Genomic DNA, 16,700 nt, shown 5'->3' with positions numbered 1-16,700 from the left:
TTGTGTTTAGCTGTGACACAATGAGTATGTTTCCCAGACCTGAAGAAGAGCTCTCTGTAAGTTCTAAAGCTTCTCTCTCTCAACAACAGAAGCTGATCCAATAAACGATACTACCTCATCTACCTTTGTGTCTCTAATGTCCTGGGGCCAACAAGGCTACAACAACACCGCATATACCAATAGTTAGGCTAATGGCAATTTTATCATTTTGCCCTTCACAGTGCAACATAAAATTGGTTTGAGGCTCAAGAAGCTGACTGTAAATATGCTGTAAAACCACAGGGTTTTTTGTTTGGTTGCTTTTTTTTTCTTTTTATTAAATGGATACATGATCCCTAAAACTGCCTTAATGTTTTAATATTAAAAACAAACACATCAATCCACCGGTGTTTCTTTTCCTGAAAAATTATAATTTGTTTTGTTGCACTGCATAGGAAAACTGCAGATGCTGCTGCTCAGTGTCATGGGTTCCCTTCTTCAAAAGAGTCTCACTCTAACAGGAAGATTTTGTGGAGGACAAGAATTTAACTTAACTAGGAACCAGTATCTCTGTTTCCCACTCCCCAAAAGGAACATTGTTACTGGTTATAATTTATACTGAGATATCAAAATTGTGCCAAGTTCTGAACAGGGATATGAGAGAACCTAATTCCTGCCCAGTTTACTATTTTTTAGAACTGTTGTCAAAAAAAATAAATAAATGAAAATTAAGAGCATTCAATGAAAACTAATTATATATTTCATTTCCTTGTGCATTTCACTGTGATTGCTTTGCTAGTGGTTAGAACAGCAGATAAGGAATTGGCCTCCTGGGTTATTAATTGATTCAACATTCGACCTTGGGCTGAATTTCTCTAAGCCTAATTTTCTCACTCCTGAATATCCATTTCAACAAGGTGTAGTCAGACTTGACTAATGTTTATAAAAATTCTTCGATTTTTGGATGAAAGCTATTGCAATACTAAAGCGAGAGGCCCATTAAAAATACACTAGATAGACAAGACAGCAAGTCATTCACAATTAGAGCTGGGTAGGAAATAGTTTTCCTATTCCATACAAATTTTCAAGGTTTTGCCATTTGCCATTGGCATGAAACAGACCTTTTGAAGTTTTTCATGAAAAATAAGAGGGGCACGCCAGAATAGCCTGTGGTTAGGGCACTCGTGTTCAAGTCCCTGCTCTGAATCAAACAGGTCAAGGTCTTGAATCTTGGTCTCCAACCTCCTAGGTGAGTGCTGTCACTACCAGGCTTCAAAGTCTGTCTCATGGAGCTTTTCCACTTCATATAAATTCATATGCAGGGAGCCAAAGAAAGAGAGAGACTTTAGCCTTGTGGTTTGGGCATTCATGTGGGAGGTTCAGTTCCCTGTGTCTTCTACATCACAGGTGAGGGCCTTAATACTCGGGCTTCTGGATATTCTGGGGTGGGTATTTCTCACTCATTTTGAGCAGGCATTCCATCCTGAATCTGAAGAAGCTGTCCAACAGAAAGGCAAAACATTTTCAAACAAAAAACATTGTGTCAAAGTTCCCACCCATCTCTATTCACAATAGATATAATTGTTCAATTATTTGTTTGTTAACCTGCTCCCACATTCTTGGCAAGCAGATGTGATTTCTTCCAGTTTATTTTTTTTCCTGTTTACTTATAGATACTCGGAAGTAAAGCTGTCTCGCTCAGTTGCAATTGGTTGAATGAATAATGTATTATTTCTGTTCCCTGACTGGATGCGTGAAGAAACACTTCTGGTAGCAATAATTGTGTGCGCAAATGTAAAGTTTGGTTTCTCAGTATGCTCATATCTGACACTGGAATTAGTTCCCTGTGAACAATTGTGCTGGTAAAAACTCAAGAAGTGAACACAAAAGTAGGACGAGCATGGCTGTAAGGAATTCATTTAAAAACCTCAAATGAATATTCATGGGACACGTGATTCGCCCCACTCCAGTGTTATGCCAGCACTAATTATTCTTCCTAGCATTTGTCTACCTGGTTGTTTTTGACAAGGCAGAAGTGTTTTTCACTTTGAATAAGTCTTTCCATTGAATTGTACACTCAATAAAGTTGCTTACATCTGTAGTTGATTCAAGTGGCAGTGAATTGGTGAGTAACTAGCATTAGATTAAATGCTATTGGTCTCTGATTAAAACAAGTAGTATTACTTAGCCCTTCTCTTGGCCACAGCATGTCATGCTGCCCAGAGATGGAACTACATGATAGGAAGCACTGAAATGTGTGTTTACTTCTAGCTAATATAGTCACAGCTTTCTGTGCTATGCTTTGATATCTTTCTCTTACTCTTAACAGTTCATCAGCTGTGGTTACTGTATGGGAATTTAATATAGCTGAGAAACCTTATTCCTTACTCGATTTCCATCCTGTATAAAATTCCTGTGTGAAATTCAGATATTTCAAATGGTGTTTTCATCCCAGATTGGGAGGAAATGTTTATATATTTCTGTTCTGTGGAAGAGAAAAACTTTTGAAAAATTCTGATTGAGAAATGTTGAAATATTTCATTTTGAAATTCCCAAATTGAAATGTTATAGTTTTGGTTTCATTATACATTAAGCTTAGCTGCCCTGCCCTGCCCCCCCAACAGATGTTGTGGTGCCTCATGGCAGTTGTAGTTTGAGTCCCTGTCTGACTAAAGCTCCTGTGATATATTGTCTGTGTGACTTTGATGTACGCTATTGCTTCAGTCAGAGGGGAGACCACGGTGCATCATGGGAGATGCTGGAGAAGTAAGGAATGGAGACACAATGCACTCCAACTACTACCATGGCAGTTCAGGACCCATATTAATGCTTAATTGAAACCAAAATAAAATATGTTTAGATTTTCCAAATCCAAAAAAGGGCAAAATCTTTTTTTGAACTTGTGAAAATTTTGCAGCAAATGCTTTTTCCATTAATATATAACATTTCCAACCAGCTTTATTCCCTATCAGACTGTCAGGGTAATGTAAGTTCAATGAGTAGAGTATGAAAATTACAGTATTTCCACACAGAGTAACTTGTCAAGTCGATGTTTCCCTATCTTTCTCCTTGTTTTGCATCAGAACTGGCTTGTGTCCAACTGCAAGGTTTTAACCAATACTCTGTGCTGGGTCAGGACCTTCCTTCTGTTCAGCCGACACTTCCCCTGCAAACAGAACTTCAAAACAAAAACCCCTCCCTGCTGGAGTAAAGAGAGGGGGCAGTGCCATTTTATAGCAATAATCTCACATTGTAACAGGAATGATCAGTTATTAAAAAGAGCAAGTTCACATTAAATTCACAGCAGCACACTCCACTCCTTCATTATAGATAATTACATGGGATTTTAAATAACTAATGCTAGCTGGCAGCATACAATACTCTGCAAGCAGCAGGCACTGATTTGTAATTTAATTATCATAAGCCATCCACCTGTTCTTTTGTCAAACCAGGAGCAGCATTTCTGTGCATTGGTTTTCCTTCTAGAAATTTGAATTAATCCTTTGAGAAAAGGCCGGTTTCCAGGGAACTAGCTGTTTTCCAAGGAAATTGCAGGCCCACTACAGGGCACAATGCTAGAAAGGAAAGAGCGTCTCTGGCTGCGGGCAGGGGAGTTGGAACTCTTGCTTGGTGTTCCTTGGCACCTCAATCTGCTCCACTACTTTCCCAGAAACCCTCCTGTATCACTGGCTTGCACTCATGACATGATGTTTACTCTGGGAACAAGCAGTAAAAAGCAGTTCTCATGAGGACTCCAGGTTCAGTGTGTTCCCAGCTCTTTACTGGTTCTCATGTGATAGCAGTGATGCAGGCTCAAAATGGGAGTGACATAGCCACATGAAGAATGTTCTAGTTGCAACACTTTGTGAAGAATTTGGAAGGGGCAAAACTTGTGGGGAGGGCAGAAGGAAAAGGATAGTACAGAAGTGTATGGGATACTTGCTTACTAATTTATGGAGGCTGAATATACAGGATCTTCTGCATGCTAATGGTTAATATGCAGTTATAGGGTAAAGTTTTCAAAAGCACCTAAGGGACTTAGGTTCTTGATTCACTTTAGAAAATGGGACTCGGGAGCTGAAATCCCTTCATTGCTTTTGAAAGTTTTACCCTACATCCGTTTCCCTTAATTATTCTTGGTATTTTGTTTAGGTCTAACTGTATGCAGGGAGTGAGTAGGTGAGTCTATACTCTGGTCACTCACATGCTAATTAGTGGCCCAATAGAAGCTGGTTGGGGTAATTATTTGATCAGGCTGGTGGGCTGGGTGGGGTAAGAACTCAGTTGGTCCCCATCAGCCCAGGGTTGAGCAGAGATACAGGAAAGAAGTGCAGCGGGGAGAGGGAGGATCAGGGCTAGTTGAATCTAGTCATGCAGTAGTAGAAGATCTCTGTTCTCCTGGGGAGAGGGCCTAAAGCTTGGCAAATATTGTAAAGAGGTGGGAGCACAGGGCACTGTAGTGATAAAGGGGGAATTGAAATAAAGTTTCACTGAGAACACACCCCGTGGAGTCCCTACAGTTTCTGCAAGGAAGAGGATGGAAGTGGAGTCCAGACCCCTGTTACAAGGTCTAATGTAACTTTATAACAGGACTACATTTTAAAAAGTTTGATATTCTTGAATAACAGACCAAGAATGTATTAAAAATACAAATCGCTAACGATAGCAACTTCAGCTAATTTGACTGAGGTTGTTTTCTTTAATTTAGGATTTTAATGAAAATGGACAGCTTTCTTGTAGTGATAAAGATTACTTTTGATTTGTGGTGTGGTATTTTAATGTTTGTTTGAGTGCATTGTTGTAAATATCTTATAAACTATCAGCCATGTGTTTCCGTTAAGTAACACAGTAACTAAAATAATGGGATGGAACAACTCTGCAGAAGCTGATAAAAATTGTGAAGATTTTCTATACTACTCAGGGAATGTATTGCTAAGCAGTGTATGAGCTCCACACAAGTATCAATAATAATAAGTGATACTATTACCTATTACTTAGTGCTCCAAGATCTATGGATGAAGAACACTTAATCAAGGATGGTAAATATCCTCCCCGCTTCTTGGTGCAGAAGTGACTTTCCCAAGATCATGAAGTGAGTCAGTGACAGAGCCAGAAAAAGAACTCTGGTCTACTGACTCGGAGATCACGCTGCCTACATTGCCTAGGACTACTGTTTGGTTTTGTTTTTTTCAGCTACATTGCAGTATGCATGTTTCTGCTGCCTGGCACAACAGCTCATCCCCAACCTGTAGTTGACTTGTTTGAGTGCAGCACAATAATTGACAGCTGTTCAAAGAAAGGAATCTTTCTTTCACTGAAAATTTTGACCCTTCAAAAATCTCTTGTTGTTCTAAAGAGGGAACAAAAAGTTAAATATGGAAAACTTTTCTGAAAAAACGTTTCCAATTGGAAATGTCTAAATGGCAAAGTGATGCTTTTGACCAAAATGGAACAGTTCATTGTTCTGAAACAAATTGAATAATTTTGATTCAACTAACTGAGCAATTGGAAAATGTAGACTGAATCAGCAGGTTTTTTCCCCACAGAAAATTTTGATAAACACACTTTGAGTGGTTTCAGAGTAGCAGCCATGTTAGTCTGTATTCGCAAAAAGAAAAGGAGTACTTGTGGCACCTTAGAGACTAACCAATTTATGTGAGCATAAGCTTTCGTGAGCTACAGCTCACTTCATCGGATGCATTGAGTGGAAAATTGTTTGGTGAATGGAGCTAGAGCTGTTCTTGTTTTTTCAGAGCAATAAATTAGGACAAAACTTCAGTCTCTACTCTGAGAGTTCCTGGGGTTCCAATAAGAAAAGGAGTACTTGTAAGCATGCTGTGCCTGATCTGTCTATATTCTTATAACATCCATTGCTTTAATGTACGACTACCTGTTTGATCATATTTCTCAAGGTGCTGGAGCCTCCCTGAAAAGAGAGAGCGTCCTGGAGATAATGTGGATTTGTGCTTTGAAGGTTTCAGAAGTCAGAACCAGAATCTTGAACTTGATCAGGTAGTGGATAGATAGCTGATGCAGGCTCTGAAGCAATGCCATCATAAGGATAAGAATTAAGAGATGATTTGTGAACCAGTCATGGCTTCTTCATGGATGTCTTGCATTGACACTGATAGAGATGCAGTTGTCCAGTTTGTGAGCTATTGTAGCAAAGCAGATGAGATGACTCTTGCATTATGCAGCTATTTCTCAAAGTTTTGTTTAAGCAAATTGCTCAGTATATTTATGGCATCAGTGTGACTGGACACATTCCTTAAAAGGGGTGCATTAGAATTAGTAGAGGATAATGGATTGCTTGGGGTTTCAGTTGTCTGTGTGCCAAGGCTTATGGCATTGGTTGGAATGCTGTCTATTAGATTGATGGCTTTTTGCCAAAATGAGTTGCATGGTGCCAGTTACTGTGTATGTTCCATAACTGCAGTATATGGAAAGTCTGTGTTGCACACATACCCCACAGAGGGAACAGAGACCAATTCTTGCCCATTGTATATTTTATAAATAATCGGTTTATGCCAGAATGAGAGTTTATGAACTGTAAACTTTTGGAACCATGTGTATACCAACAGCACACACCTGAACTCGCCTTACAGTGGATTGTGGGGGGCAGTTCATCACATCTGATTTTTAATGTCTTTCTTGAATTGACATAACTTTACTATTGTATATCACAATTTTAAAATAAAAGTGAGGTTTGAATTCCAAATTGGAAATAGAGTAAAGGGGGCTTTCAACAAAATCTTCCTCCAGTGCCAAAACTCTTGTGAAATTATGACATGCTTAGTTTTCTGTTCTTGCATCTAACTTTGTGAGAAGGCCAGTAGGACCAAGTACTTGTATATTTTTTTAAAAAAAAAATTTGATTTTGCATGTTACAGAATTACTGATCTCTTAGCTGAAAGCAAAATTTCACAATAGCACCACCTCCATCCACTTTGTGCCAAAGATTTCAAGAAGCCCTGTAGCTCTCCCCTAAGCCCTGACTGAAAGAAAATAATCTGGCCAAACTTTACAATGTTTGTCTGACTTTGGAGAAGTCATTTTAACCCTTCTGTCCCATGATTTCCCCATTTGTAATATGGGGACTAGTTATACACCACCCAGTTTCCTGCCCAAAAAGACTGTTGTGAGCCTACCTCATGTTTCTAAAGCATTTTCAGATCTTCTGATGGAAAATGTTACAGAAGTGTAATGTAATATTATTCTGAGCATGTGGGGATGTGGACCAATGTTAACTAGAAACTAGGATAAGACCAACAGGTTTCTCTTTCCCCTATGGCCCCTGAAGGGATTTCAGATCACATCTTTGAAGGTAAAAGTCTTGTGCACCAGTGCAGTTTACTACCAAACCTGGCTCTTTTTTGATGAATTGCTTGGAAACAGGTTGTTTCTCATGGGTTACTGATTGGGTGGAGGTTGGAGAGCTAATATTGACTAGTGATCTATAATGATATTAATACATGTGTGCTGTTTTCACAGCTGCTTATTATTCTTGTTTTTTATCCTAGAAGTATCGCTATCAAGATGAGGATGCCCTGCATGATCATACCTTACCTCGTTTAACCCATGAAGTGAGAGGACCAGAACTTGTTCATGTGTCAGAAAAGAACTTATCTCAGATAGAAAATGTCCATGGATATGTCCTGCAATCACACATCTCTCCTTTGAAGGTAAGATGAATATTCATTATGGCTTTGGCCTTAAAACAGGTGAGATCACTTGTCCCATAGTCCTGGAGAAAGATCCTTTGTCCAATGGGCAAGTTGCTATTTGAAATGCTTCAGTGAAGTTTGATTGTTTTGTGGCAGGTCTTTAAAGCTTGGTGGATATTGTAGAGTAACAGGTTATTGCTTGGCTGGCACAGCTTTATATTAGCTTTGTGAGAGCTTGGGGGGGGGAATGTGTATTGACAAACAAACCTTCTCTTTTATATATAAAAGGGGATGAAATGTTCCAAAAAAGCAAGTTCTGGTATTGTTGTTTTGGCATGATAAACTTTCTCCCGAGGTACAGTAAGCATTGTAACTGTATAACCATTGATGAAGTACTGTCTTGCTTCTTATCCTAAGCCTGGTGGCAAGTTCCATGTAAACTTTTCCATGAAGGAAGAATTTGTTTGCCACAGTTCAAATTTTTATTGCTGCAGCACTTGTTGCTATCCTGTCTTTGTCACTGCATGCTTTGTGATACGTGTCAGACATATAAAAAATATGGAGATGCTTTATCAGGTTCATTTGGGTGCACTAGCAATGCAAAAGCTGCTCGTCTGTATGAGGGAGTTAACTTATTTTTCTTTGTTATCCCAAAAGAATCCCATATAATCACACGCACTGTATGCTAAGAGATGAAAAGATGATGTAGTTTCTGTTTTAAAAAAAAAAGTGGTACAAGCTTTAAAATGTTTGTAAAACTTCCCCAATGCTTGTTAGGTTGATGAATATAGTTGCTTTCCTAGTGATTATTACCTCTGTTAGGACTAGGAAGAGAAAAGAAAGATGGTAGGCTCCTTAGTTAGAGGTGTTGATGTTCTGGTGGATTTGTTACAGGTGATGACTCTAGCAGTTTACAGGTGACAAATGTGGTTGACCTCCATGATACTGTGTTCAGATTATGGAAAGGGAGGAGGGCCAAGCAGTGATTACAGTATTGTGGCAAGTAAGAGGCTATTTTAAGATGTGTGTAGGTGGCATTCAGGCAGGTGGAGCACCTTTCCTTCATAGATTGGCTTTGTGAACCAATCTTCATGCCTCTGGCCTGCTGAAGGTACTGCTTTTAGTTTTTGTTGTGTATAGGAATTAAGTATCCCTATTAAATACTTCAGGAGCCCTCTAGTGGGTCTCTGTCTTATATTGCCAGTGCTAACAGTGTAGCAATATGTAGCTAGGCCTTTTATGTTAATGAGTCCATCGTAAACACAGGTTTATTTAGAGCCTGACTGCATTGGCACCCGCAGCAGTATGCACGTTGTGCACTGTGCATACCATGGACAGTGGCAAGGAGGAGCAGCGCTGGCTGCCCCATTCCACTTAGATTTGGCCCTGCCAGCCATCCACTGTGACAGGAGTGGGGTGTGGCCAAAATTAAGTGAGTGGGATTACGTGCTCTCTCCCCCATGCAGCAGGTCACGATGACACTCGTTCACAGCACTGATTTTTGGCTCCTCCATGCCCCCACATCAACACTGCTGTGGGACTAGCCCTGCACCAGAATTCCCTCTTGGGAGCATGCCTGGCCTCACCTCTCTTCCAGCAGCTCGTCCCTCTCTCTGAGGGATGAGAGGTGATACTGCACCTGAGCAAGCTGGGCTGGAAGATGGGGGCTGAGCATGGCATGGATTTGACGGAAAATCCTCTGGGACCAGTGGCTCCGCAGCGATTGACTGCACATACCATTGAATAAATTTCTGGGGGTTCCGTTGCCCGATTGTCTCTGTGGTTTCCTCATATCCTTGAAGTTGTGTAGAGAACACGGACACAACAGTTTTTATTACCCTGGGGGTGAGTTGTGAGGTGAGGAGTTCTAGCCCTTTACGGTATCAGGATGGCTATTTTTGTTTAAGGAAAGAAGATGACCTCTTGTAGACAAGGCAAAGAGACAACCTTTATTTACCTTGGAGATGGAAACTTCCCTGTAAGGTCACCTGACCCAGGCTGCTAATGTGGTGATTGTGGTAGGCAAACTCAGTGCTGTGAGGTAGGTGGAGGAGGAGAGTAGTTCCAGATCTGTGGAGCTGCCCTTTAAAGCCTCTCAGCCCAGTTCCTATTGTGGGAGTGGAAAGTACTTGCTACACGAAGGGAGTGCAGGGAGGAGAGGGGCTATGTGAAACTGCTTGTACTCTCGTGTCAACTGCAAGTCTCCTATGATCCTGTTTAAGGGTCTCTGATTCTGTCCTCTCGGGTCTGCTCCTCACTATGGAGTCTCTCATTTAGACTCTTGCCCCAGCTTCTCACTTAGTCATGTACATCTGCATATGTCTCTTGCTGTTTTCTTTTGCTGGCTTCTAAACATTGGCTCCACTTTCCCTGCCTGGGTCAACCTGCGTCATCCCCTTAAGTGTAGGGAGGGTATGGAAGGGCAGAGTAAGTCATGGACCCATAGTACTCTGGTTCTCAGACAGGAATGTCTGACTGCTTCTTGCACTGAGTGTTGTTCCTCAGCACTGACTCGAAAGTCTATTCGAAAGCCTCTTCTCCTGTTGGGATCTGAATGCAGGAGTAGCATCATCTGCACAAGGAAAGGCTAAGCAGAGTAGCTCTTACTGTACTCTACTCTTGGGCTACAAGTTTTCTGTATTCTGATTAATTGAGTTTCATGATTTCTTCCAGGATGTGCTCTTTTTTTCTCTTCCCTCCACCCTCACATGGTTCTCAGAGATGCTGCATATACAGTGTATCACTTATTTCTGGTGAGACTGACTACATGTGACTGAGCACGCCCCCTTTCAACCCGAGATTGAGATTCATGTGCTTTCAATCAGTATGTGTGTGACAGGTCATCTTGGCTGATGAACTAGGGACCTCCAAATCTAAAAGCATGAACTGTCAACGCTCTGTAGCAGGGGACTGTAACAACAATCTTTTTGGATTGGTATGGAGAGGGACCTGAAGTGGGTTACATGCACTTTGAGAGAGGCGATAACTATCTCTTTATAAAGGTCTGGAGATGTAGATGTGACTATAGTATAAATATACGTTTTCTCTCTCATAAGTGGTTGAAATGTTGAAATATTTCTTTACCAAGTAGAATTCCAAGTACTGGTCTTAATACAGCCTGTCTATTGCTGTCGGGCAAGAAACTGCTGACAATTGCAGTTGCATAAATCTGTCAGAAAATCCTACTGAGTTGTTTTCACTGGAAAATTTGATCTGTCCTGACCCAGTTTTGTGAATGCAGGTCAGAATACTTGGTGCAAAGGAGAAACATGTAAAAGAATGTGTGTAACACAATCACAAGTTCCCCTCGACCAGGTGGGGAGAAGGGATTTACATCTGACAAGCAATCCAAGTGGAATGCATGACGCCCAGGCACTATGGTGGGTTGCTAGATAAAGAGTTAAATATTTGAATAGCCTTTAAATCGTTCTCCGACTGGGATTTCACAGTGGGGTCTGTGGCCCCAGAATGATTTGACTGCCTTTGGTCAAATAAATCTTTCAAATAAAACATTAAAGTGATAGAATGATTTGCACAGCTTATTTTCTTTTGAATGGAAAATCGTGAATGATATATGTGAAGTATATAGCAGATCTCATTCAGTGGTGAATGCAAGAAACTAGATTTTGTTATCATAGAATCAGGCCTTATTTTAAACTTTATATCTCAATTTTTTTGATAAGCTGGATGGAATTAGTTTGGAGAAGGAAGAAGCCTCTTCTTCGCACACATAACTTTTGTTGTTCTTTCTGGGAGGAAATCTGCCATGGTTCTATGAGCTGAAAATTGTCTCTTGCTGAAATATCCCTATGTGGTTTGTTTGAGCTTGACGTTTAGTATTGAGCCTCTATGCGCTTGATGCCAGATACACAAAAGAGCTCAGCTATAATTTTGGCACCAAAATAAGTGGCCAGACCTGGGCCAGAAATGTCCCAATAGTGGCTGCTGTGCACATCTGAAAAGCTGTCCCTTATTTAGGTGACTAAATGGAAGCAAAGTTCTGTTTGAAAATCTGGTCCCAATTTTAAGTGCTGAATACTTGGAAATGTTGGCCTTGAGCCCTTTTGAAAATCTATCCCCCTAAGACACTGTTGTCCAGTGTGATGGAGGCTGTATTGGAACTTGGATAGGGTGTGAGACACTGATGCCCTCCACCCTTCAGTTGTTGGATGTCATTCAAGTATCTAGGGTCTAGTTTGCATGAGCTGGGACACAATATGTGTTGGAAGAAAATAGAAAAAGGGCAAGCCAAACAGTATGTTGGAAGTCATAGCTTTTGCACTGCCCAGTAGCTCTGTCTATTTAAAGGTGCTTCCTTTACATTTAACAATGCTTATAATGTTTTTGGGTATACAGTTTAATAATTATTTTAAGAATACTCCCAAAGCTATAAGAAATCCATGATGTGAACAGCTTTTATTGTCCGCTCTTTACAAGGAAAATGCATCTTCAAGGAGTTCAGTTTACTTCCATTGTTTATCGTTGTTCTATCTCCTTTCTTTGTAACTCTAGTTTAATGTCAGATTTTTAACATGAATTTTGCTCTTATGTTTGCCTGTAGAGTGTATTGTTCACCTATGCGATGCTATTCGTACATTCAGCTAAAAACCCTGTGCTCAGAATGCTAAGGAGGCAGAGTGAATCCCTCAATAGTAAGAAAAGGACAATATTTAAGGTTACCTAAGCAACTTTTATTCCGTTATAATGTAGAAGCTTAAAGGAGCTTCCACAAAACCCTTGCTTTGCCTTATTCACTGTGAACAGGCCACTTTTCTATATTCATATTACTGAAATGATTTTTGTGTCACACTGGGTTAGCAAATTGTGTTGATTCCCTAGCTTGTATTAGAAAAATGGAAAATGAAAAGGGTCTCGGTCAAAAATCTTCATCTTGTAGTTTTCTTCATTTGACACTAGATGGTGGAATTTGCTGGAAATCCTTTTGGTCTGGGACAGCAAGCCTTCGATGAAGTGAGCTGTAGCTCACGAAAACTTATGCTCAAATAAATTTGTTAGTCTCTAAGGTGCCACAAGTACTCCTTTTCTTTCTTCGGTAAGTGGTTATTGAGAAGGTTTTCAGCATATGGGTGGGAAGTGCTTGCTTAATAGAAATGTAAGGAATGGTATGTAAAAGATTTATTGTACATAGTTAGTTACCTTTTGGATCCATGCTTTGCTGAGAAATTTCTTGGCTAAAACATACTTCACAACTTTATCTAGTATCCAGAGCTATACATTCTCTAACTGAAATGTCTCCCTTTTTTCTTCCATCTGGGAATAGATCTAATAAGTGCTCATTAAATGAGAGAGAGAGTTCTTAAATCTGCTTTGAATTCTTCGTATTGGCTGATTTTGTTTTTTCTATCTCCCTTGCTTTTAATATGTGAGTAGCTCATTACAAAAAAAACTGAATATCTTTGTTATATCTCATCAATTGTATGCATATTTTATATGTCACGTTTTCCCAGTCCTTCTCTTTACTTCTTGTTTTAAAGCAAGAGCTGAGTGTCGCCTTCTGGTGGCATTTGATGCAGAAGACTGCATTCGAGCTCTGTGCTAGGATCCTTTCTGTAGAAAAGTTCAAATCCCTCTCCTTCTGTCTCTTCCTTGACAGTCTCACTTGCTGGAAGAGGAGGGGAACTACAACCTTAATGCACATTTATTTATTTTTGGTGCAGGTATAAGGTACTGTCTTCAGGCATACTGTTGGGTTGCCAACCCTTCAGGATTGTCCTGGAGTCTCCAGGAATTGAAGATTAATCTTTAATTAAAGATTGTAATGTGATTTAACCTCCAGGAATATGTCCAACCAAAATTGGCCAGCCTACAGACGGAGCCAGGGGACAGTTGTAGCAATGAAGAAAGGGAAAAGGGGCCCTGATTGGAAGCAGTCCTAGAATTGTGTGGCTTGGGGACTGGGAGATCCAACTTTGATAGTTATTTAGAGGGCCCTGAAAATAGGGATAGAGGAAATAAGCCTGTAACTGTGAATTTGACCAACGGGAGCAAGCTATTGACAGGCCAGGTGCTTCTCAAGAAGTGCCGCAGATGAGAGATTTGATGCTGCAACTGCTAGTAAGAGTCAATTCCCTCCTACACGGTCTGGTAGCAGCAGACTCTGATTCCACTGCCTACTTTCCCTTTGTGGTGGTAACAGGTAGAGCCCTGCACGGGACTAGTGTAGAGCTCTGCAGCGGGACTGGGATCCTGTGGGTCCCGCAGTACCTGCTGCTTTATAGAGGGATCAGGTGAGAGTGGGTATTTTGGGGTAGGATAGGAGTGGGATTAAAAATAGTCCTGCACAGGGCTCTGGTAACAGCCTTCTCATCCCTTGCTCCTTAGAGCCTGCTGCTACCACCAGGGAAGAGGTGAGGTCACTTGGCAGTGGTCATCCTGGGCCTTTTTACAAGTAACTGAACTATTGTTTCACTCCTGTCATTCACCCTAGTAGCTGCAGGTGATCATTTCCCCAAATCACCTTAAAGCAGTTAAGGCAGAAAGTGGCCTAGAAATGCCCAGGAGTTGCTTAGTTTCTTGTTCAGATGTCAGTTTTGTCTGCTATAGAGCATTTAATTGGAATATGAGCTCATTTTCACCCTCCAAAATCTGTTGTTTGGATAAATGGGTACAGTTCTTGTACATTAATCACAGTACTTCAATTTAAGTGTCTTATGATTAAGTCACGTCTTGCAGAATGAGAAGTTCTGATAGCAAATATAGGGAGAGAATAGCATAGAAAAAAATTTCATTTAGCTGGAAACATTCCTCTTATTCTCTATATTCCTTTCCAACGAGCTAGGCAGGCTTGCATTTGAGTCTTCAGTTGGGGCTGTAATTTTTATAACGCTAACGAATGTTCCCTCTTACAATTAGAAGAATGGAAGAAATGATCATATTTATCAGGGGCACCTGCTTTTCCTCTTTGATTTTCAATAGCAAATTACAATTACATAGCACTGCATATACTCTGGCACAGGTTTATTTTATGTGTATGTTGCTATTCTTCTAGGACCTTTGCATGCTTAAAATTTGACCCTGTCTAAGCTGCCTCTTTGTAACATGTTCTATTGGATCTAAATGTCATAAATATGTTGATGACTTACTGTCCAGCTTAAATCATCTTTGCTGAGCTGCCACATGTTAACAGTGTCTTCTCTCGATGGTGATGCAGTTAAATCTTAATTATTCATCTTTGGTATCTGAAATTTAATTTCTTTCCCCTAAATCTCAAATTCATACAGAAGTTGAAATTAATTTTTCTTCTTAGAGTGATTGCTCATGTCCATTGCATTGTAAGTATGTGTGCTCACCACATGCACTGGTGCTGGAAGTTTTTTCTTCAATGGTATACATAGGGGACCATCTCTGGTGCCCTCTGGAGTGGCACTCGTATGTGCTGGTATAAGGGGTGCTGCTGGCTCCTCCCTCCCTCAGTTCCTACTTACTGTGTACCAGTGACGGTGCTGAAATGTGTCCTTGCCTCAGCAAGCTTACTTCTTTCAACTGTGTCTAGTTATGAACTCTTTCTATATAATTTAGTTTTATAGTTCCCTTAGTGCTGGAGTTAGTAGTATTTGGTTAGTCCTGACAGGAGTTAGCCTAGGGCTGTCCATGCTCCGGTCCCCAGGCTTCAAGCCTTGTGATTTCTGCAAGAAACCTATGACAGTCAGTGATCACCATAAAAGCTGTCTAAAGTGCTTGGGGGAAACCCACATGAGTGACAAGCGTTGCATCTGTAAGAGCTTCAGGCCATGAACGAAAAAGAAGCGGGACATTGGTCTTCGAGCATCCTCACAGCAGCATCAGAGCCAACAAGATCGGACTCTGCTCCGAGCACTGCAGCCTCGATGTGGAGCTCGCCGCTGGCACCGACCTCAGACTGGGGCCGATCCCCATCCTTGGTACCGGCTGAAAAGCAAAGAAAGGCTGGGAGAGGGCATTCTCCTGTCTCCCATAAAGGGAGAGAGCCAGAGAAGAGCTAGGATTCACGAGAGGCAGCTCTTTCTCTCTGGTCGGTGGCCAGGCTCCAGAACCTACTGAGCTGTCGAGCCCCCTTCAAGACCTGCCTGCCACCCTGGAGAGCAGTGCAGAGGCACTTGGCAACCCGCAGTGCCATCCATGCCGGAAGTCTTTCAGGCCACTAAGGACAATCTGTCCCCTCCAATGCCATCCACGCCAGCTACTGTTATAAATATAACAGTATTATAACAGCCCCGTGTTATAAATATAAAGGGAAGGGTAACAACCTTCCTTATACAGTACTATAAAATCTCCCCTGGCCAGAGGCACAAAATCCTTTTACCTGTAAAGGGTTAAGAAGCTCTGGCTGGCACTTGAGCAAAAGAACCAATAAGTGGACAAGATGCTTTCAAATTTGGGGGTGGGGGGGAAAGGTTTTAGTCTGTCTGTTCTGTGTGTTTGCCAGACACAGATCAAGGAAGCAAGCAATCCAACTCCATTAGAATTAGTAAGTACTAGCAAGGGAATACGTTATCTTATTTTTGTTTTGGCTTGTGATTTTCTCTGTGCTGAGAGAAAGGTATTCCTGGTTTTCTTTTTGTAACTTTAAAGTTTGGTCCAGAGGGAAATCCTCTGAGTTCTTTAATCTGATTTCCCTGTAAGATTATCTTCCATTCTAATTTTACAGAAGTGCTTCTTTTCCCTTTTTTCTTTCTAATAAAGTTCTGTTTCTTTTAGAATATGATTGGGGTTTTTTTTGTGTGTGTCCTAAAAAAAACCCCAAGGTTGGTCTGTGCTCATCTTGTTGATTCTCAAGCCTTCCCAGGAAAGGGGGACTTGGGGGGATATTAGGGGGAGTAGGAACCCCAAGTGGTCCTTTCCCTGAGTTTGTCTAAATCACGTGGTGGTGGCAGTGTTACCTAATCCAAGGTACAAGGGAGAATTTGTACCTTGGGAAGTTTTTAACCTAAAGTGGTGGAAATAAGCTCAGGGGATCTTTCATGCAGGTCCCCACATCTGTACCCTCGAGTTCAGAGTGGGGTTCCTGACACCCATTAGGGGGAAACCTGCCCTGAGACCCTAACAGTGGTCTCTGTC

General features: G+C 41.0%; 1 protein-coding gene across 1 annotated transcript in view; it reads left to right on the top strand.

Moving 5' to 3' along the window:
• DLG2 (discs large MAGUK scaffold protein 2) overlaps positions 1-16,700 on the top strand; it is a 1,500,569-nt gene that overhangs the window by 702,372 nt on the left and 781,497 nt on the right. Inside the window, 1 exon segment of the mRNA XM_043504108.1 lies at positions 7,500-7,661. Within this exon segment, the coding sequence (XP_043360043.1) occupies positions 7,500-7,661 (162 nt within the window).

The sequence above is a fragment of the Dermochelys coriacea genome, chromosome 1, assembly GCF_009764565.3.
Source record: "Dermochelys coriacea isolate rDerCor1 chromosome 1, rDerCor1.pri.v4, whole genome shotgun sequence".
Lineage (NCBI taxonomy): Eukaryota > Metazoa > Chordata > Testudines > Dermochelyidae > Dermochelys > Dermochelys coriacea.
This window is presented reverse-complemented; position numbering and strand designations above follow the sequence as displayed.